Here is a 22,553-nt window from a genome sequence, read left to right on the forward strand (position 1 = left end):
TCCTAGCAGTTTAGTATTTCCTTGCTATAATCACAGTCACTGACTAATTAAAGTGATGCAGTGTTTACAGTAGATGTCATGCCAACAAAACAGACACCAACAGCCAAGAGCCAGATTTATTATTACATATTATCACATGTGATAAAATGGTTAGAACAAGCCATTCTAGTAACATAATGCTAACATCACTGGGTCTGGTGACTTCTTTGCCACAATGCAGATTTTTGTATTATGTTTAAACAAGCTTCTGCTGAGGAATAAATCAGGCCCGAGAAAACACACACAAAAAACAATACTGACATAATATAGGGTCAGGCCATGACAGAAAGCAAAAAGGGCTCTCTCCCAAGACCCTTTGCCAGATCAGTAGCCAATCCCATTTTATCCCTTATGCCCTACCACTTAGAGCTTAGATCGGGCCCAAAATATCCAGCCTGACCCGACCCAAGCCAGAGCCCGATTTAAACCAGACATTATTTTTAGTAAGTAAAGCGTTAAAACTGAGCTTTTTGAAAACTTTTTTGGGCTGTTTGAATGAGCAAAATCTGTTCAGAATGATGTTAATTAACATTGCAACACTGAAGAAGCATAGACCTAACAATGCAATCAATAATCCACAGGGCTAAACATCTTTCAATTAGGCTACAAGAATGATGCCTGAATGACTTTCTTCTAATCTAATATACTTTAACATGGTTTAGGAATAGAAAACAATTTTTAAACAAACAATTTTTTATTTTGAGCTTATAGTCTATGTGCAAAAAACACACAAAAATAGCTTAAATAAGGCTATGCACTGCAACTTTTATTTAAGCACAGTTTGAATTGTTACTTTGCTAAATTGTGATTATCGCACCATATCTTTAAATAAAAAGAAAATAGCATTAAAAACAGATGCCTACATCACAGACTATTTTCTTGAGGAAAGTGGTGGGAAAATTAGTGTCGGGTCGGATTTCAGAGAATCTAAGCTCTACTACCACTTACACCTACCCCTCTGTTTTTGTGACAGTTGAAAACAAGAGGAAGAAATAAGAAATGCCAGACACTGTATAGATGTATGAACCAGTCTGAGTCTAATCAATCAATAATAATCAATGGAAGATGTATGCCTTTACAGGTTACCACGTACCAAATCAACTGCAGCAAACACAGCTTACCAAATACTATCCTACATTTTTAAGGAAAAAAGGTTGGACAAATCAAAAAGACATTTGTTTCCTACTTTTCCCCAAAGACTTGAGTTGGAGTAACTATAACAAAGCTGTCTAGCTTCGTTATAATTACAGCTAGTATAGTTACTAGCTTAGAGAATGTAAAGTGGATGGTAGTGCTGGGTGTGTCAGGAAAAGGATGCTTTTCCAGGTCATGAAAGGGAAGGGGGCCTAAAACGTCTTTTACTTTCTGTTGTGGCCTGGTAATAGATCAGTTCTTCACAGCATTGGGGGCTCGTCTGGGATCTGAACCCAGAAATCACACCCCTATGCTTATGAATTATATACACAATTCAAATGGTCATTTTTCAGTCTGAAAGGATGTGAGGCTCAAGTGGCCTTTCTATGTGTGTATGTTTGTGTCCCTGTGTCGTGCAACATTAACCCATTAAAGCATTTACACGCTCACTTCACCAAAGGGTCAACGTTCAAGAGTGATCCGATATGTGTTATGCTGTATGTACTGAGAAATAACTAGCTCATTTAATCTTAAAGCTGCCTGCTCTCATTGTAGTTAAGCTAATATGGAAGAATGCTGCTAAAACACGTACGTCTTTGGTCTTCTGCCTTTGCTCTTCTGGGAAATAGGAACGGTGCTGGTTTTCCATGACCATACAAACGTCTGAGAGTCTCTTTAACAGATAAGCAGAGTCATCGCAGGCTTCTGTAAGAGACATTTCTTTTTAAATGGCCGTGCTGTCATTGACGTCTCGAGATGAGACGATATCAGTTCCCCTCTGCAGCCTTTTCCCAGCAAACCGCACCTCCTGGATGGATTGCCCTACAGACGTGCCGTGCACACTACCCTGGGTGCTATCTTCAAGCTATGCTGTCCATTTCAGAATACAGTGCCTGTGTAGAGAGCAACGTAGAGCCACCAGATGCCAAACCTGTATGCGTTTGTATGTGTGACCTGCTCATGGTGTTCGCTTGCTTTGAATGAAATGAATAAAGCAGTCAAAATAATGTCTTGTGATTTATTCTGCTTTGAAGGGCCAGAAAATACTGCACAGGAAAACACTGCACTGACTTTAGACTTGATAATAAAACACAGTGGATCAACACCAGCAGATGACATGTCTCTCCAAACCATCACTGATCATCAGTAAATTTTACATTTTTTAAATTTGGAAATCAAGGGACCGGAGTCTGGAGCAAGAGTGGAGAGACACACAGTCCAAGCTGCTTGAGGTCTAGTGTGAAGTTTCCACCAATCAGTGATGGTTTGGAGAGACATGTCATATGCTGGTGTTGATCCACTGTGTTTTGTTTTCAAGTCTAAAGTCAGTGCAGTTTTGTTTTCCCAAAAAATCTTACAGCACTTCATGCTTCCCTCTGCTGACAATTTTATGAAGAGATGTGGATTTCATTTTCCAGCAGGACTTGGCACACTGCCCACATTGCCAAAAGTAACAATTGGTCTTATATAATATTCTAATTTCCTTGTGCAAAATTGTGCAATAATACGGAACCTCTTTCAGCTTGTCCAGAAGTGCGTGTATGCAGCTTCTATAGTTCTATAGTGGTGTTTTAAAGCATGCCCTTTAATCTTCCCACCTGTAGGGAAACCCTGGAGCAAGAAATACAAATTCTCACATATTGCTGCTAAGGATTCAAAGAATCTTCAAATAATTAAAACATTCTTGGGAAACCCTTATGTTGGTATCATTGCATCATGTGAAAGTTTAGCAGACCTCTAAGAAGTTCACTCACATGCGTCTGTTTCTCACACAATGGTTCTTTTGAGGCTTTTTGTCAAAGAACACTTTGTGGCTCTTTTTTCTCGATTGTACACTTCTCGCTTACGGGAAAACAAGAGGTTGGAAAATGGTCATGTATAAATGAATCATGACACTTTAAAGTACAGAACTGTTTAACTGTGCATGACCGTTTTAAATGAGCTTGAGAAGAGAAGAAAATTTTATAAACAGTGTAGATCAGAGACCTTTTATTGAGTTTATTTTATCTACACTGAAATCCTAAAAGTACAGAGCCCCTAAGGTAAAAAAGGGGGTGGCCACGACTTATTAAGGCATAGGAACGAGTTTATTAAATCTAGCTGGAGAAAAAATATAAACCTTGCTTTTCTGTAAATTAATGCTCATGAGAAAACTGAATATGACATTAAAGCGCCTTTAATCCAGGGATTATCTTTAGTAAGACAATGGAGGGTGAACTGATTTCTTTTTATTTTAATCTCTGAGTGAATTATGGTGATATTTTGGAGTATCTTGCAGTGAGACATGGTGTAATTCTACATAAAAAGGCACTTTATTCTCATACTAAAGGCTGATTGGCTCAGACACAGACTGTTTACCTTACTTATGCATCATTTTGAGCACAACCCTTGTTAGCTATGAAACAAAAGGACCTTGTGGCCACGCCTTAATAGCTACGATTTATTTAACTTGTTTCCATGCCTTAATAAGTCAAGGCCACACATTAATGATCTCGTTCCCACACCATATTTAACTTGTTCTAATGCATTAGGATTTTGTTCCGACTGCTTAATTAGGCGTGGCCACACATTTTTTTTACTTTTTTTTTACATGATGTCATCTTACAGGCTCCGTACAAGTGTCATCGGATAGCAGTATGTAAATGGATCATGAGTGAAATAGAACTGAGAATAAGAATTATAATATAAAACATTTAAATAAATAAATAAAATAATTAATAAATAAAAATAAAAAAATAAAACAAATAAAAATTAAAATAAGAAAAAGATAGACTAATAAAAAACAATCCCAGGCTTTCTGATGGTGATTAGAAACAAAAAAAGTTTTAACCCTTTCATGCATAGAGGTCACTACAGTGTACAGCTGTTTAAAATTGTTTTTTCTTTAAATATGCTTGCAATTTTGGGCACTGCTGCATATAGTCCACTGTAGTGGAAGCTATTGCATCATCCTATACAAAAAAATCCCATTGGTTGGTCATTGTAATGGGAAAAAGAAGTCAATGAAATCAAGATGGCCGGCAGACAGGGAAAACCACCAAACACCTTGGCTATTTTTGTTTCTACCTTTTATAAAATTATATCACTGCAGGTAAAAAAATATATAATTACATCAAGTAACATCTAAGGTGACATATTATGTAAAGATTTTCGAAATTTAGATTTTATATTTGAGGGAATTGTTGATTAATCATCTGTCCACTTAATTGTACATCATGCATCATTAGCTATTTTTCAACTTTAATGCAATGTCAATTACTTCCAGTGTTGTTTTTAAAATAATTCATATTGTTTAATGTTTTGGCTGTAAATCAACTTCTTTAATTGAGGAATGTCTGCCAGTACAGACAGTTGCAAGCAGAGAAGTAGGGTCAAGCAGTGATAGTGAAGGTGAGTCTGGAAATGTTACTGAGGGAGTTGAGGCTGAGGAACGGAGATGAAGGAGATGAGGCTGTTGAAACTAAGGGCACCCCAATATCCAGTATGCCCCTGGAAACCACTGGCCCCAGCTCAAGAAAGTATAAAATGCCAGCACACGAAGAACCAAGTACATCTGCATGCAGTGTCTTGTAGCTTTGTGCCCTGTATGCTTTGGCAACCATCATAGAAAATAGTCTCAGAAATTAGCAACAAGCATGATTTGACAGGAAATATGATACATGCTATAAAATACTATAAGAGAATATGCTCACTTAACAGTTCAGAGACTTGACAAGAATACAGTATGATAATACCAGTCACAATCAAGGTTCTATAAGGTTCTACGGTTCAGAGACATTTTCTTGTGTCACAATATCCTCCTCAGTTCCACTATTCCAACAGAATACCATATTACAACTGTATAACTGAATTACATTTGTGTTTTTTTTACAACAAAAAATGCATGAAGTACACTTGAGTGGACAGATAAATATTTCTTTATCGAATAAAGATAGAATATATATTTTTTTCAAACCTTGTTTTACATCCCTAAGGATGTATAAAAACACTTAGAAAAAAAATCCTGACTGAGTTTATTATAATTCATGCATGAGAGGGTTAAAGGATTTTTTGTAGTAAATTCCAGCTTGCTGGGATCACTGAATCATTTTAAAATCAGATTTTCCCAGTTCACTAAAAACTCTTGGTACCTAACAGGTGATCCAGCCACTGGAGCGAGTCTGAAATGTATTATTATTTATAGAGATCAGTGAAGAGATATACGCCATTTAATATTCTTTGATCCACAGTACCACCAGTATATACCAGGAATCTGTCATATAAGGCATTACCACCCAAAGTGTACAGTGCAGTGGGTGGCAATAATCGTGACTGGTGTTGTCTGGCTAGAACTGTCCATTCAAACATATGAATGACTGACAGAATTCACATCCACATTCAATGCAGGAGGCCACACACGCATATCCCATAGGTCACTGCAGCACTCTATAGCTTCCTTGGGACATGGCAAAAGTCATTGGACACAATACTAGTTCCTGTACCAGAACATTTTGCATTGCATGTCAACGTAGACTCTCAGTTGGGTCTCTGTTGGAAGGAATAAACCAAAAAAAGAGAAGAAAGACTCTCTTGGTATTAGGACAGAAGATCAGAATATTACATAATCTTCCTGAAACAGTATCTGAAACTTCCAGTTCTGTTCCTCCTTATATAGTCTGATGCTTACAGTGAGGCAGAGCAGAACATTGGCCTTTTTCTGGTGTAAATTTTTAATCCAGGCATCAAATATTAATCGATGAAGGCGATTAATGTTTTTGGCTCTTTTAAAAAAAAAACATCTTGAGCGTTTTGGTATAGAATCTATTGTTCAAGTTCTGGTTTTATCTGTATGAGTCTTGTTAGGAGAGAGTGAACCAAAAATAAATTAACTTAAAATAAAAAAGGACGAAAGAAAAAGCAAAACCATATTATATGATTAGACAGAGATGCTCTTTGTGCATTCCTAGGTAAACAAGTACTTTAAACATATGATATTGGAAAAAAGAAGAGAGAAGTCCTTTAGGCAGCTCCAGTAAGGTGGATGAATGAAGATGCTTTTAGAGACAAGAGTGTTCAACCTCGCAGACTCATTCATCCTTGCCAAATTCAATGAATAATTGAATAATCTCTGAGCTCTGTGCTCTGCTGGCAGGGTTAAAAATGTATTAATCTAAACAAGGAAGACGGAACAGCTAGGCATTAGACTATCAGTTTAGATCTTTTTTGGAATCATTAGGATTGCTTACAGTTTTAAATTCTCAAAAAAAAAAACAAAAAAAAAAAACTAAAATTTGTGTTGGTTTTGTTAAGATGAGTGTGCATTTACTTTTTTTAAAATCTGATATAACAAAGGTCATACCTTGGGAAATGGCAACACTCTGTGGTCAACATTAAGAACTGCAGCTCTATTCATTTGTGTGCTATTTCTAATGTACAGTTCTAAGCACAAATTTGGGAGCTACAAATTCCTAGATTAAATCCTAGAATTGAACAGAACCTCTAAACTTTGTAACAAAAAATACCATTCTAACAGTAGCATTATAACAAGCAAAAATACATTGAGTTTTTCCATCATCAACTTTAAAAGATGCCATGCAAACAAAAATTAACATTTATTCAAATCTCTTTGCTATCACTGGCTGTATTTTTGGCCAGACATAATAAAACATTATTTGTCTTATTATGCCTTATTATCCTTATTTGCAAAAAAAAAAAAAAAAAATAGTTGTATAATTTACAAAAGAGGAATATTTAAAAGAAAAAGAAACAACTAGTGTTTTGGGGTTATTTCTGCACAATAGTGTAATTATTATATTTCATAATGCAATGACAAACATAAACAAACAGCAGTCGACCAATTTGTTTAGAAAAGTATAATATTTGAAAACTGATTTTTTTACTTATATATAAACTTTACTGAGTTTACTTACTCTGCTATTAAAGCACAATTAAACTTTTGTTTAATAAGAATAATAATTCCCTCTGCTGACAGCTTTTATGGAGATGCAGATTTCATTTTCCAGCATGATTTGGTACACTGCCCACACTGCCAAAAGTACCTTTTGGTCTTGTATAATATTAAAATGTGCTGATTTTTTTTTTTTAAAGTCTTTAATTAATAATCATCAACAATAAGGTAATAAATAAGCTTCTAAAATAGATTACTCTGTGTGTAATACATCTCATCTTTATTTTATATGAGTTTTACATTTTGAGCTGAATTACTGAAATAAAAAAGAAAAAACTTTTCAATGATATTCAATTTTTAATGCACTAATAATATACAGCTCTGTAAAAAAAAGATGACACCACTTAAGAATGATGAGTTTCTTTGATTTTACCAAATTGAAAACCTTTGGAATATAATCAAGAGGAAGATGGATGATCACAAGCCATCAAACCAAACTGAACTGCTTGAATTTTTGCACCAGGAGTAAAGGCATAAAGTTATTCAAAAGCAGTGTGTAAGACTGGTGGAGGAGAACATGATGCCAAGATGCATAAAGACTGTAAATAAAAAACAGGGTTATACCACCAAATATTGATTTCTGAACTCTTTATGAATATGAACTTGTTTTCTTTGCATTATTTGAGTTTTGTTATTTCAGCCATTTTTCATTTTCTGCAAATAAATGCTCTAAATTACAATATTTTTATTTGGAATTTGGGAGAAATGTTGTCTGTAGTTTATAGAATAAAACAACAATGTTCATTTTACTCAAACATAAACCTATAAATAGCAAAATCTGAGAAACTGATTCAGAAACTGAAGTGGTCTCTTTTTATTTCACAATAAGGAACCGACTCCCCCTGTTCACTTCAAAGAGTCGGTTCTTAGAGTCGGTCCGTTTGCCTCCGATCCATTACTATAGTAGGGGGACTTTTATTTTGTATTTTCGTTGATTCAGTCAGAAACGAATGATCCCGCGTAGCTGCGAGTCCGCCTGTAGTTTGAGTGAGAGCGGCGGCAGCGCTGTTTGTGTGTTGAGCTCAGTTTTAGATCAGAATATCCGTCATTTTTAGCTTTTGAACAGTAAATGAAGCGCAGTGTTTTATAGTGTGTGTAGTTTTAACTCCGCTGAGAGCTTTAGAAGCGTCTGGCTGGCTGTTAATCAGGTTCAGCTGCTGTTAGCCTGTTAGCACTGAACCAAACACTCACAGACTCAAACAGTCAAACCCCCTCCGCTGCCCCGCTCCTACTGCTTTACTGTAAGTAATTTAACCACAAACTATTTATTTAGTGTATTAATTACTGTAGTCTGGAGTTTAGACTGTTTAATGTGTGTATTTCTGAATTGTTTGTGTCCAGCTCTTGTAAACTAGCGAGCTAACTAACTAACTGACTAGTGTTTTGTATCTTAGCTTCGTCTGCCTCCTGTTTCTACTAATAGCAAATTATGTATATTATATAAACTAAATGTAGGGTTGACACCTTTACATATAATACATATATGTTAAAACATTACATTTTGACACAAAATACATTTTGTCTCGAAATATAATTTAATGTTTTAATGAGACCACATCAGTTTCTGTTTATAGTTTTATGTTTGATTATAAAAAACATTGTTGTTTTATTCTATAAACTACAGACAACATTTCTCCCAAATTCCATAAAAATAAAAATATTGTCATTTAGAGCATTTATTTGCAGAAAATGAGAAATGGCTGAAATACAAAAAATAAATGCAGAGCTTTCTGACCTCAAATAATGCAAAGAAAACAAGTTCATATTCATACATTTTTAAGAGTTCAGAAATCAATATTTGGTGGAATAACCCTGTTCTCCTCCACTAGTCTTACCCACTGCTTTTGAATAACTTTATGCCTTTACTCCTGGTGCAAAAATTCAAGCAGTTGAGGTTTTCAATTTGGTAAAATCAAAGAAACTCATAATTTTGTCTTGTATATTTGTTCAGAGTTTAAAAAAAAGAAATAAATAAAAACAAATATATATATACATTTATTCTTTCTTTATTGTATATTTTCTATTTTTATCTTTATGCGGCATACTTGGCGAGGGGCAAAGAAAGAATTTCATTGTACGAGGAAACTTGTTTCTTACTGTGCACATGACAATAAACTCTTTGAATCTTGAATCTTTTGAATCTTGAATATATATATGTAGCGTTAATATATTTATATTGTGTATTTAAAAATATGTATAAGCATTTCTAGATACAACTGTATATTAGATAAATATAATTTGATTTTAAAAGCTCAACAGGATGGGGTGGTTAATGTTGTACTGGTTTTAAAGTGTGACATTTTACAGGCAAAATGGCAAAGAGAAAGAAGCTCTCCAACATGGTGATTGCGTGTGAGTGGGCATCTTGCACTTTCAAGGGAGAAAGCATGGAGGAGCTTAGTGATCACATGTCTGAACATCTGAAGGAGCATCTTGGTGAAGGAGATACGATGGAGGAGCTCGGTAAGTGTCATTTGTCAATTGAAGGAAAGCGGGAGAAAACCCAGCTCTCAGAACTACTCAAGTGCATCACCGTCTGCATGAAGTAATGTTCATGGTGCACAGTATATTTAACAATTTCTAGATTTTGTAAGGATGTTTCTCACATCTAAAAGCAGACCAGAATCCAAACCAGGGTTTATGTTTGTTAAATTGTGTACATTTAGTCAGATTAGTTTTTTTGGCTTCACACTGCAGTTTACTGAGCACAGTACAGAACTTTCTACATCATGTCATCAACATCACCCATGTGGTGACAATCATTGCAGTTAAAATAATATTTTTTTATTCTGTATGCAACCTTTAAAAAATATCTGACTCCTTGGTAGGATTTACTGAATTAAATGTACTTACTGCTCAGAAATCTTACTGAGTTAATCTAATGTTAACTCATCCAAGGGTAGGGCTGGGTATAATTTAAAAAAATTAATACCGATACAATATTTTGAGTTTGATACAGATACCCAGCATCTCTTAGCATATTGCTGGATGCATTTCAGGTTTTAAGAGTTCTTTTTGGAATAAGAAATGGTTGTTTATATATTTGTTTTCCCATGCTATTCCTATTTGCCAGACATGTGACCAACCCCCCATTTTTTTTCCTTTGATCATGATGTTTTTTGAAAATGTATTAAGAGACAAAATTTGGATGATGTGTATATGCTGAGATATGATTGCCTCTTAAAATAAAGAAAAAAAAAGTTATTTTTGTGTGAGAGAGGGCGAGATGGGGAAAGAAGTAAGGAAGAGACAGACAGGATTATTTTTTTCTTAGACAAAATTTTAAGATGGTATCTGCTTGAAAAGAATGTGAGAAAAAAAGCTTAGAAAAAATACATAAGTAATTAATATATATATTTTTTTAAATAGACCATTCGGTACTTTGTAGTACCGAGACTTTTCGGTCGGTACCTTTTTGGTATTGAAATTCGATTCAGGGGTGGGCAGTATGGTACAAATATTAGCCAAAAACTCTTTTATACTGATTGATTTTAATATATTTTTAACTCCATCCAATTAGACAGGATTTAATTTATTTCAGTCCTTATAATGAAACATGCATTTAACCAGTGTTTCTTAAGCACTGATGATATCCACGAAATGCTCAGAATAGTATAGCGCGCACTAGGGGTGTGCCATATCGTATCGTACACAATAATATCGGCAAAAAAATTTTATATCGTGTACGATATTATACCCTGAAATATGGTGCCATATCACCCACTCCTAATTATCACATCAGGGTACTACTTTTTTTGCTGTTTTTAGCAAAAAGAAAAATTCACACTGTTCTCATTTCCCATTATATATCTAGTAGAGACTATTAGAGACTAGAGATTATATCTGTCCAGTATCATTAATTTTGCTTTAATGCTGGATATATGGAGATATATGGAGTACATTATTAGTATCGTGACACTCTGGATCATTAACTTCTGTTACCAATTAATGTTACTGATTAATTTCTTGTATTTTTTTTTATTTCAGTTAAGAGTGTGCCATATCATACCATATGCTAAAAGAAAATTTATTATTAATTTTGTTGCAGTAGTGTATTCTTGAAATAATTCAGTTTTTCGTCATATCGCCAAGAGTATCGTTATCGTGAAAATGCCATGAAATATCGCGATATTATTTTTGGGCCATATCGCCCACCCCTAGCGTGCACCATGACTCTCATCATATCTCTGACTCCTAATTTACACGCTAGACAATTTCTCCTGTTCCAGTGTTGTTGATTTATGAAGTTAATGAGCTTTAACTGAGCGTTTCTCTTGGTTTCAGATGATTACCCGTGTCTGTGGCAGGGCTGTGAGTTCCTGGCTATGGGGAGCCCAAATGAGCTGGTCGCTCACGCGCATTTCCACATCTTCCACAGCAAACTTAAGTTCATTGGGACCCAACTTCTGCAGTCGCATCCGGAGCTGCCCAGCTGCACTCAGGAACTCCACAGCAACAACCTCATCACAGACATCTCAGAGGGATTCGTGTGTCAGTGGGAACACTGTGATGTTAGTATGAGCCTCTTCAGACGCACTCACTTGTTTGGTCATTATTTGTTACAGGTGGTGGCCACATAAATAACAAAAACTACAGAATAAAAAGAAAACTCTTTTACAAGACATGAAACAATTTTATCAGTACCGAACAAGTATTTTTTTAAATCTCGGTGGGACATAACATATTGTATGCAGTAATAGAATTTGATTTTTTTATTTTGTTGTTGTAGTTTATTGTTGATTTATTCTATCTATTGTTATAACTCAGAGTATCGCTATCACAAAAAAAAAACTAAAATATCATATCATTTTAGGGCCATATAGCCCACCCCTATCACCCACCTCTATTAACCATTAAAAATCATAATAAACATTAAATATCAACATAGTGGTTTCTTCTGTGCTATTCAATTTATTTCTCCTCTTGTTATTCCAGAGCACTTTCAATAATCCAGAGTGGTTCTACAGACATGTGGACATGCATGCACACTGCACAGAACTGCAGCCGCTCCCAGACCGACAGCAGGCCCTTTTCTGCAGCTGGAAAGGTGAATAAATGCTTTAATAGCCTTTAAAAGATCTATCATTAAGATTTTGAACTTTGTTTGAAAATGGGGATTGTGTTCACGGCACAGGAGAACCTGTTGATATGGGGTGTAAATTAAATTTAGTTTAATTGTAGTTAAATGTAATATTATGTAAGTGCATGTACATCATTTTCATTTCATACCTTTTTTGTGGGGGGGTGGTCAATCGACAGTTGTCTATAAGCTCAAGGGTAAACATCATCTCTTAAGATGAAATGTTCTTTATCTTGTTTAATTAGCTGCCTTTAAAACCTGTGAAACTGTAAGCACAAGCTGAGAGATGCACTGGCTGTATGTGTATGATGTTCTAAACTGCAGATAGTGATAGTGTATCTATAAAAATATATACATTATTGAATTTTGGAACTAATTGTTTTGTTTTGCAGAGAACATTTGTGTGGAATTAACATGCAAAAAATGCAATTCTGTAAATTTTTTTGCCTGTTAATTTCTTCTTAATAACATGTTGTGTTAAATTGGTGCGTTATAGGTTGTGATGCGTTCTTTAAGATAAAGTATCGGCTGCGGGAGCACCTGCGCAGCCACACCCAGGAGCGCCTAGTGGCCTGCCCCACCTGCGGCTGCATGTTCTCCAGCAACACCAAGTTCTATGATCACATTCAGAGACAAGCTGAGCCTGAAGGTCAGTGTATTGCTCTTTATATAATACCACATATTAACTACAAGTGTTTGTATGTGTGTACTGGTGCTGAAACTATAAAAAGGTTAAAAATGGATCAATCAGGACACACAAGTCAACAAATGTTGGTAATTTCATTTAGGTTACGTTCACATTACCAGGCTGAAGTGACTAAAATCAGATTTTGTTTTACTTAATGTGGCTCATTTCTTGCTGTGTTTTCATTGCTGTGTGAACATGTCAAATCTGATTTTTAAAATGCCAATTTGACTCACTTTCATATGTGGTCCTAAATCTGATATGTATCCGATTTACGCATTAGCATTAGCGCTACGTGCTTCTTTCTCGTACACAATCTCTTGGAGCAGCTGTGCAGCTATAGCTGACAACAAAAACAGCAAAAGCAAACAGCCTGGTCTTTTTTCACCTCCTCTACCTGAGCATGAACTTCAGAGCAGCTGTTTACTCTCCACTCCAGCAAAAGATGCTCCACATATGAGCTGCTAACTCATCCATTTCCCTTTATAAAGCTACGAGTCTCTCTGTTGGTGGTGAAGATGTTTATACAGGTATTAATGTGCAGCATGTGAGACGTTTCAGGCACAGATTCGTTCACATTACACACAGATACAGATCACTTACATTTGTGAGTGTGAACCAGCAAGACAGACAAATCTGATCTGAGCAAAAAATCGGATTTGAGCAATGTGGCTTATAATGTGAACATAGCCATAGATCATCTAAAACCACAAATATTCTACATTAACACAAGGTGTATTTAACATTGTCCGTTAGGACTGCCAGATGGGGGAGACAAAGGCATAATTTAAAAAACGCATACAAGTCTAGTTAAAAGTTTTTTACATTGTAAATTTTATATTGAAGACTATATTAAAGCTATACAGGAACATGTGGAATTTTTTAGTAAATAGAAAGTGTTAAACAAACCAGAATATGTTTTATACTTTAGATTCTTGTATCAGATTTGTTTTTGAGGAGAGAACTGCACACTCATGGCATTTTTATCTCAGTGTCTCAATGAAGGAGAGTCGCCTGAAATAGTTTTCTCAGCATCTTAAAGCTCCAGCTCATCCCAATTAAACCACCTCAAATCACCATCTCAGTTCATCAGGTTTAGATCAGTGGATTAATGTGGAGGACAAACATTTGTTTTATTTTATTTATTTATTTTAATGTTTAGCCTGTAATTCCATTTGTGTCCCTTAATTGTTTGTCTTGAATCTACAATGTAGAAAATAATTTACCGTATTCTTGGCACTATGAGGTGCACTTAAAATTCTTTAATTTTCCCTAAAATCATCAATGCGTCTTATAATCAGGTGCTCCTTATATATGAATTCTACCAGTCAGGTATTAAGGAGCAGTAAAGACACTCTGCTGAAGTACAGAGTTATACAGGAGTTTCAGTTGAGCTCTCCAGCACCGAGACTGGAGCTGTATTAGCATTAGCCACTAAGCGCTAGCACTTTTGCTGTTCAGCCTGCTGCTAGTGGAAATCTGCAAATCTAAGCTTACTGTATATAAACAGAGGCAGTTTACTACACAAAGAAATCTGTGTAGATTAACATCCAGAGCTCGTTTGACTTTAAAATATATGTTTTTCTAGAATTACTTTTATTTGGCTTAGCAGTACAGCTTACAGCTTATAGCTGTGTTGTGTGCCTTATAGTGTGAAAATGTCGGTAAGTAAAGAAAAACACTTAATGATAAGGTGTCCAAACTTGTACTGTACATGAAAAACATTTATTTTATTATGTTGTTACTAACACTGTTTTATGGTTGTTTATATATTAGATACTCTGACCTGTGGCCATTGTGACAAGGGCTTTGCTAATGAAAGATTGCTGAGAGATCACGTTCGACAGCACGGTGAGCATCTCTATATATAAGCTTCTCTATACGTTAAATCAGTTCTTATTTATAATATTCGCCTCAGCTCAGATGAAATATATTTTTGCACTGTTTTACCATTCTAATTGCCGTTTCCTATTGACTGTTAATTTATGTCCATTTGGTTATTAATTTTGTTAGTAAATTTTATGCCTGCTTGTTGTTTTGCAGTGAATCACATAAAATGTCCCCTCTGTGACATGACTTGCACGTCCCTTTCCACCCTGAAGATCCACATCAAGTTCCGGCACTGTGACGAACGGCCCTTCCCATGTGACTTCTGTGAGAGCAGGTAGCACATTTTCCACACCTTAAACTTTAGAAGAAATACACTCATCTACAGTTCATTACAAAACAGTTCTAATATTGGGTTTGTCAGATTTTAGTATAGTGTTTTATTCACTATATCCCTTAGATGATGTGTAATTTTTGGTGTTCAGGAAAGGCATTCTAGTGATGAATGGAATTGTGTCTAAAGTGTGTTTAGAATATGGGTGTACGCAATAATATCACCAACATTTTTTAATATTCTGAACAATATTATACTCTGATATATAATTATAATTACTACTTTTTTACTGTTTTTAGCAAAAGAAAATTTCACACTGTTCTCATTTCCCATTATATATCTACTAGAGACAGATTATATCTGTCCAGTATCATTTATTTTACTTTAATCCTGGATATATGGAGATATTTGGAGTGCATTATTATTATCATGACATTCTGGATAATTGACTTCTGTTACAAATCTATAAAACTTCTTGTATATTGTTTAATATCTCAGTTAGAGGTGTGCCATATCATATTGTATATGCAATAATATATTGTAATTTTGATTTTGTTGCAGTAGTGTATTCTTAAAATATGTTTTTTAATTCAGTGTTTGGTCATATCGCTAAGAGTATCGATATCACGAAAATACCAGATTTAACCATCTGAACCTTAAGGAGATACTTTCCTTCATGCTTTTTAAAAAATATTTTCTATTAATGATGTTGACTTTGGAATGAATTTGAAATGTAACTGGTTCAAATCTCATTGTGTTAATCTTACCTTGATTCTTTTATTTTACATTTATTTTACATTTTGCTTAATTGTTTTCAACTTGGTGTTACCCGACTACTAAATCTACCAAATCACTAGTTTTCTTCAAACTATTAGCTATATTATCTTAAACTGGAATTAACTGTTCCTCCAAACTTTGTTTTAGAAGAGAATTCTTTATTTTCTGTGAACAAATGTCAGCAAACGCACAGAAAATCATTTTCTTCTATAAAGTTTGTTAAACATCTAGCAATAATGCTTTTCTATTAGCTTAGAAATTGTACCAATAATACATCAGTAAGAATTAAATATTCGTTGGCTAAGACATAATTGTTTTTATAATAAAATGTGAGTCAGATCCTAAAAGCTCCATTGTGTAGATCATTTTCTTTTATAAAAATTTGTGTTAAAAATCTAGCTATAACGCTTTTCTATTAGCTTACAAATTGTACCAATAATACATCAGTGAAAATTAAGTATTCGTTGGCTAAGAATCACCATTGGCTCCTTTGAATTTGCACCTTGCATTTATTGGTAGCAATGACTGTACAGTCGTTAGCTGGTAGACGTGCATTTAAGTTAATTTTATTTTATTTTTTTAAATAAGGGGTGAAAAAAGACTCCCTGTCCATTAATGATGTTGACTTTAAAATGAATTTTTATGGTCATGAAAAAACGGGAAAAGTCGTGGAATTTGAAAATAGCAATTTCCAGGCCTGGATAAGTTTTGGAAAAATAAAAATGCCCAGAAAGTTTCGGAAAAGTCATGGTAATTTGGGCTACAAATCTTTTTTTTAGTTTATCAATGAAGAAAATCTATTTTGAGCTAAAAAATAAATCAGCTCAGAGTAATTTAGCTCCACACAATGTAGCTCTCAGGATCTGACACACATTTCATTATTAAAGATTGTGTGTCAACATTTTATCTGATTTATTTTAGACCTACTATAATCACTTTTGATGTTAGTTTTAGTAGATTTTTGATTTTATTGTCCATTCGGGCTGCAACTAATGATTATTTTGGTTGTCGACTAATCTGATGATTATTTTTTTGATTGGTAGATTAATCAACGATTATTTCTGCCACGTTTTCTAAAAATTTTAGAAACCACTGAGTATAAGATTTAAAAGCTATATAAACATTCAGATGTTGTTTAAATGTGGAAAAAGTACTGATATTTAGTGAGTAAATATGTAATTTGTTGTGTTTGGGCACTTTTGGAGACACAAACTAAGTTGAGAGTGAACTGTACTGTTACAAATTAACGATTAGTCGACAATAAAATTTGCGCTCAACAAATTTAAATAATCGACATTGTCAATTATATCGACTGTTTGTTGCAGCCCTATTGTCCATGTCTGCACTGATGTTTTAAAAATCTTATGGTCATGAAAATTTGCCTTGAAGGCATGAAAAAGTCATGAAAAAAATAATGGGAATGTATTGGTTAAAACGTGTATGAACCCTGAATCACATTGTGTTGATCTTACCTAGATTATTTTATTTTACACTTAAATATCCATTATTAATATTTGTGTTAAGGAAAATCTGATTGTGATTAATTACAGCAAATTGTGTATGATTAATCTTTTAAATTTCTTTCTTTCTTGCTTCTCAGCTTCAAGAACCAGCATGATCTGAGGAAGCACATGGAGACCCATAATGAAGGAGCAGCGTATCACTGCTCAGTGGAAGGCTGTGGATACTCGTCTCGCATGGCTCACACCATGAACCAGCACTACAAGAGAGTGCACGAGGTGAGCCAGCAGGGGGCGCTACACCCTCACGTTTGATTTGAGATGTAGAGAATTTTTCCATCATGAATGTAACAGAAGGGGTTTGGCCTTTTTTGTGGTGTACAGCAGGGGTGTCCAAACTTTTTTTTGTTGGGGGCCAGAAGGAGAAATATATTTGTCACGGGCCACAGACTCCGTAATAAAACAAATAATGAAACTTAATAATACTTTTTTCCTGATTATTTCATTTACACACCATTTTACTTGACTTACTATCTTTATCTTTGACAGTGTTGTGTAAACTAAGATTTTTCAAATTGATGTTTTATTTAATGATGTCTCTTAATATTAAACTTATTAATTTTTAGCTTTTAGACTCTTTGGCCCGTTTTTCTGCGCTACAAATGCGCACTCTCCGCTTTTAGATACTCTTACCCCGTTTTTCTGCGCTAGAAATGCGCACCCTCTCCGCTTTTAGACTCTTTGGCCTGTTTCTGACACCTAGTTCAAACATTGAATCTCACATTATAAAATCCTGCTTAACAGCGGGCCAACTTTCATTCTATTTCTAAAATACCTCGCGGGCCGCTCCACAAAAGGAAACGGGCCGCAAAATGGCCTGCGTATATTTTTGTTTAAATTTTTTACATATGATTTATACTCCTGGTTTACTTTGTTAGAAGCAACTGTTTTGCATTTCCTCTTGTGTTTTTTTTTTTTTACTGCTCACTGAGGTCTACCTACTTTAATGGTCAGTTACCTTTAAGTGTTCAATTACAGGCCGTTCCCCATCTGTTGTCAATTTGTCAGCCACCCTCTGCTTCGTTCACCATTGGCGAGTTTCTGACCACAGGACTGTTGACCAGATGTTGTTTGTACAGTGGACCATTCTCAGTGCAGCAGTGACACTGTCATGGGGAGTTTTTGAGGTATTTTGTTCCTCATAATTGGCTGAAAGTGCCTCAAACCACCCAAAAAAATACCTGGATAAGAGGATTAAGCCTGTGGTCAGAAACGATTTTTTTTTTTTTTTAGCACTGTTGAGAGGCTTGAATAATGTGAACAGAAATTCCTTGTTAGCGTATGTGCTACAGCTACAGTCTGGCATTGTGTTTTGGCACCATGCTCTGCCAAGGTAGGGGTGTCTAAACGCGCTGGCAGGTGGGTGTAATATATTTTAATTGTTCCTAACAGGGAAACATGGTGTCCAGATATAAATGTCATCTGTGTGACAAGAACTTCTCATGGTGTTACACCCTTACCCTCCACCTGCGAAAGAAACATCAGCTCAAATGGCCGTCTGGACACTCGCGCTTCAGGTATATAACACTTGACTCATACTTTCTTTATTAGCTGATTGTGTGTATTTTACTTTAGCTTTATTCTCTTTACGTTTTGCCCTGCATACACACTAAAAGGTCATTTCTAATAAGAGTATGCTGTTTGTAGCCGTAATATTTGGTCTGCTTGATGCAATCAAATTGTGATGCTGTGTTTTTTTTGTTATTTCTACCAGCATTCAATTTTGTTACTCATGCAAAAAATAAGCCCTTATTTCCTTTGGCATTTGCTATTTGCACCCAGGTCTAAGTATATTTATGTACTATTGCAAAAATATTTAAATGAAAGTCAATATATATATATAAAAAAAAGCTTTTGTTCCAAGTTTTGTTATGTCTTTTGGTGCATTTATCATGACTATTGGACACAATGAACCGTTGATGAGCAAGTTGAGTTATATACCAATATAACTAACTTAGAAATCTATTAACCAAGTTAATACTTGGTTAATAATACTTGGTTGTATTTACTAAACTCCTTCAGTTAGGAAGAAACATGATTAAAAATATCCTGTATAACCACATAGCTAACTGACATTTAGCAAATTTCTAGCCAGTGATAAGCTAGCTAGCTCAAATAAAAATTAGCGGAATAACCGATAAAATATATAACTTTTAAGCTGAGATCCACCAAAGGCATCAACTCTTGATAACTTTTAAGCTGAGATCCACCAAAGGCATCAACTCTTGATAACTTTAGTGGTTTAGTAGTCTGGTAATACTATCTCAAACAACAGTTTTCTTACAAACTAATGTCAAAGAATAGAAATAATCACTAACTGGAACTAATTGTTTCTCCCAACTTTGTTTTAGAAGAGAATTCTTCATTTTCTCTGAACAAATGTCAGCAAAAGCACGAAAATAAAGAATTTTCTTCTAAAACGTTTAGAGGTTAAGTTAACTTTATTAAAAAGCTAGCTATAGTGCTTCTTTTGGCTCACAAGTTATGCCAGTGATACATTCGTAAAAATTAAGTGTTCGTTGGCTAAGAATTACCATATGGCTCCTTTGAATTTGCACCTCTACAGTCGTTTGTAATAAAAAAAAATAATTTATATATATATATATATAGTGATGCATGTTTGTGTTCTGATTTGCAGGGAAAATATACAGAAGTAAAAGAAAAACACAGATTTGTTGAATGTTACCTCATTTTGTTTTTTTTTTTGTTTTTTTACTTCTGTGCATTGTCAACAAAAAATCTGGCTTAAAATCATGTAGCGTTAAACTAAAGTGATGGTTTGCACTCTAAGTTCACACTAGGTTGCGATTAGTGTTTTCATCTCTTTTTGTTTGTGCTCATGCTCTTGTGGTGTAAGTAATTGTATTTTACATCCTCTTTTCTGAAAATCAGGTATAAAGAAGACGAGGACGGATACCTGAGACTCAACATGGTTCGCTTTGAGACAGTGGAGGTTACAGAAGAGCTGATAAAGAACATGGCGGAAAAGCGCACCCCACGCAAGGTCTCTGGGTCAGGCGGCCAGGGTAAGAGGCCAGCACTGCAGGCAGAGTGTGTGAACGATGTTCCCACGCAATCTTCCTCATATCCCTCCTCTTCCTCATCATCCAGCCCAGAGCTCCTGGGTGAGGCTGAACCTAGCCCTGTGAAGGACTGTGCTCCTGTGTACTGCGTCCTCGACACAGTGAGCGAGATGAACGGGGAGCCGGACGCCACTGAGCAGCCAGTTACTACTGAATCAGGTGCAGTCCGAGCCCTGGCTGCAGTGGCCAGAGGGCTGGGTATGGATGTAGTGTGAGAGGAACATTATCAGTGTTATATCATCTGATTTACATAGCACATAGTCTCATTAAGTTCTACTGAACAAGAGTAGTGCTCCTGTGCTTACAGGACCTCTAGATTTCAGTTTTTCAGAGGACTAAGAATTTTAGCTTGTTTTAAAGTTTAAGTTTTTAGCATTTTACAATGTCAGCTTTCATTTTTTCAAAATCTCAGGTTCTCAGTGTAATTATAGAGAGGATTTTGTCTGTTTCACGTTTGTGTTTTAGATAATATTTTTGTGTCGTTATTTATACTTGTATAAAACTTTGGTGTACAATTCCTTCAGGTATGCTTATTTTTAAATGGCCTTTTAAAAAGTTTAAACAGCCTTACTCTGTTATGAACAACAAACAAAATAAACAAGTTACATTTTTCGTAAAATTATTATTTTAATTCTTTTCACAAAAAAAAAGAAAAAACATTATGGGCCAGTCTCTTGGTGATGGATTAAGCCTAGTAGACGATGAGGAAGGACAGTGAACTGTGAGTCACAACTGACACAGCAAATTAATATGAAAGACTAGACTTAATCTGCATCCAGAAAGCTGCCCCGATGATTTTCACCCCTGTACATCATCTCAATATTGTACACTCGTTTTAATATGAAGTGCTTGGCTGGGCCTGGCCTTCGCTCGGGCCCTCATGCTGTCGGGCTCATGGAGCCTCTGAGTCTCTGTATGAGTGAGGGATGGATCTGTCCTGCCGGTCTGGCAGAGGGGTAGTCCGTCTGGGGGAGGCTGAGCGAGCGGGGAGAGGGGGCAGCAGGGAGGGTGGAGGAGCGTGGTGTATGTAGCCGGGAGGAGGCAGAGTCTTGCTGAGTGCGCCGTAGTGCGGAGCTTGGGGCAGTCCCAGGCGGGGGAACATTGGGCCGGGGTAGGCTGTGGGCAGGAGGCCTGGATGGACCAGGCGGGGGTCCATGGCTGCGTGGTGAAGAGCCAGCAGACGGCCCCTCTCGCTCTCCTCCCGCAGGAGGGCCATGCGCTGTCGCTCCTCCAGCTGGTTCCTCTGTTGCTCCAGGGCCAGTGAGTGGAGGAAGGGATCCCGCGGGTAAATCTGCTGCCCCAACATGGCACGCTGTAGTGGATCTGCCCTCAGCAACAGATCCTTGGGAAGGGACTCTTTCTGAGGAAGGTCCATGCCCCTGTACATACTCCGCATAGGATCCCAGTGCTGTGGAGAATAAGGCAGTCTCTCAGCAACAGGCAGTGGGCTCATCCCAACAAATGGCGCAATCAGACGAGTCCTATCAATGCCGCCTGGAACCCCTGCGACTCCTACAGCCATAGGAATAGACGACACAGGTGAAGACTGCATTCCAGGGGTTCCACGTCCATGCAGTGGTTTCTCCAAAGCTTTAGAAGGTGGCTTGACTTCAGGTGAGTCCTGCTCCTCTTTCCTCTCCTCCTTCACCTTAATCTGGACACTCTTTACATGAGGCTCAGCCTCCACTCTAATTCTCTTTGCCTCTGGTTCCCAGTGTGATCCATCACTGCTGCGCCTCTCTGCCTCCACCCTCTGTTGCTTTGGGGACAAAGTATCCTCAGAAGCTGATTTATCCTCTACTGGACGCTGGTCATACTTCACAATCTTTTCCCTCTTCTCTTCTCGTTGGCTGTCTTTGTGCTTTTGATCCTCTGGCTCTCCACTTTGATTAGGGATGTCTTGTGTTTGCACTCTGTCTCTGGGTTTGTCCTTATCCTTAGGATCAGGAGACGTGCTTCTAGAAGGCTCCAGTGTTTGCTTGTGAGCCAGCGGACTCGTGACAGGAGGCGAAAGGCGCTTCCCTTGTGTATCCCTGCAATAAGTAAGTAAAGCAAAGTGGGCAAAAAAAAAAAAGCAATAACCAATGTTTCAGGTTTCTGACCTGCTGTCTATCATTAATACTCTTT

General features: G+C 36.3%; 2 protein-coding genes across 5 annotated transcripts in view; one reads left to right on the plus strand and one right to left on the minus strand.

Annotated features, from left to right (window-relative positions):
- The first annotated feature begins 8,065 nt into the window (after nucleotides 1-8,065).
- zgc:112083 lies at nucleotides 8,066-20,975 on the plus strand. The gene is made up of 10 exons (XM_022674561.2): nucleotides 8,066-8,361; nucleotides 9,428-9,583; nucleotides 11,405-11,631; nucleotides 12,056-12,167; nucleotides 12,697-12,849; nucleotides 14,662-14,736; nucleotides 14,929-15,049; nucleotides 17,424-17,562; nucleotides 18,736-18,860; nucleotides 20,236-20,975. Exons 2-10 carry the CDS (start codon nucleotides 9,433-9,435, stop codon nucleotides 20,639-20,641), a joined length of 1,509 nt encoding a protein of 502 aa, XP_022530282.2. The 5' UTR covers nucleotides 8,066-8,361; nucleotides 9,428-9,432; the 3' UTR covers nucleotides 20,642-20,975.
- Nucleotides 20,976-21,033: 58 nt separating this feature from the next.
- Nucleotides 21,034-22,553, minus strand: part of auts2b (activator of transcription and developmental regulator AUTS2 b) — a 56,989-nt gene continuing 55,469 nt past the window's right edge. For all 4 annotated transcript variants that reach the window (XM_022674542.2, XM_007260525.3, XM_007260523.3 and 1 more), the window contains one exon: nucleotides 21,034-22,459. In XM_022674542.2, coding sequence (XP_022530263.2) covers nucleotides 21,319-22,459 — 1,141 coding nt within the window. In that variant the 3' untranslated portion in view covers nucleotides 21,034-21,318. The remainder of the gene's footprint in view (nucleotides 22,460-22,553) is intronic.

This window comes from Astyanax mexicanus, chromosome 18 (genome assembly GCF_023375975.1).
Source record: "Astyanax mexicanus isolate ESR-SI-001 chromosome 18, AstMex3_surface, whole genome shotgun sequence".
In the NCBI taxonomy this organism is placed as follows: Eukaryota; Metazoa; Chordata; class Actinopteri; order Characiformes; family Acestrorhamphidae; genus Astyanax; species Astyanax mexicanus.

Excerpts from the sequence above, each read along its gene's own strand:
- zgc:112083 (XM_022674561.2), top strand. The coding sequence starts at position 9,433 with ATGGCAAAGAGAAAGAAGCTCTCCAACATGGTGATTGCGTGTGAGTGG. Across the intron at positions 14,737-14,928 it reads AGATCACGTTCGACAGCACG|TGAATCACATAAAATGTCCC; the intron begins GTGAGCATCTCT and ends GTTGTTTTGCAG. Across the intron at positions 15,050-17,423 it reads TGTGACTTCTGTGAGAGCAG|CTTCAAGAACCAGCATGATC; the intron begins GTAGCACATTTT and ends CTTGCTTCTCAG.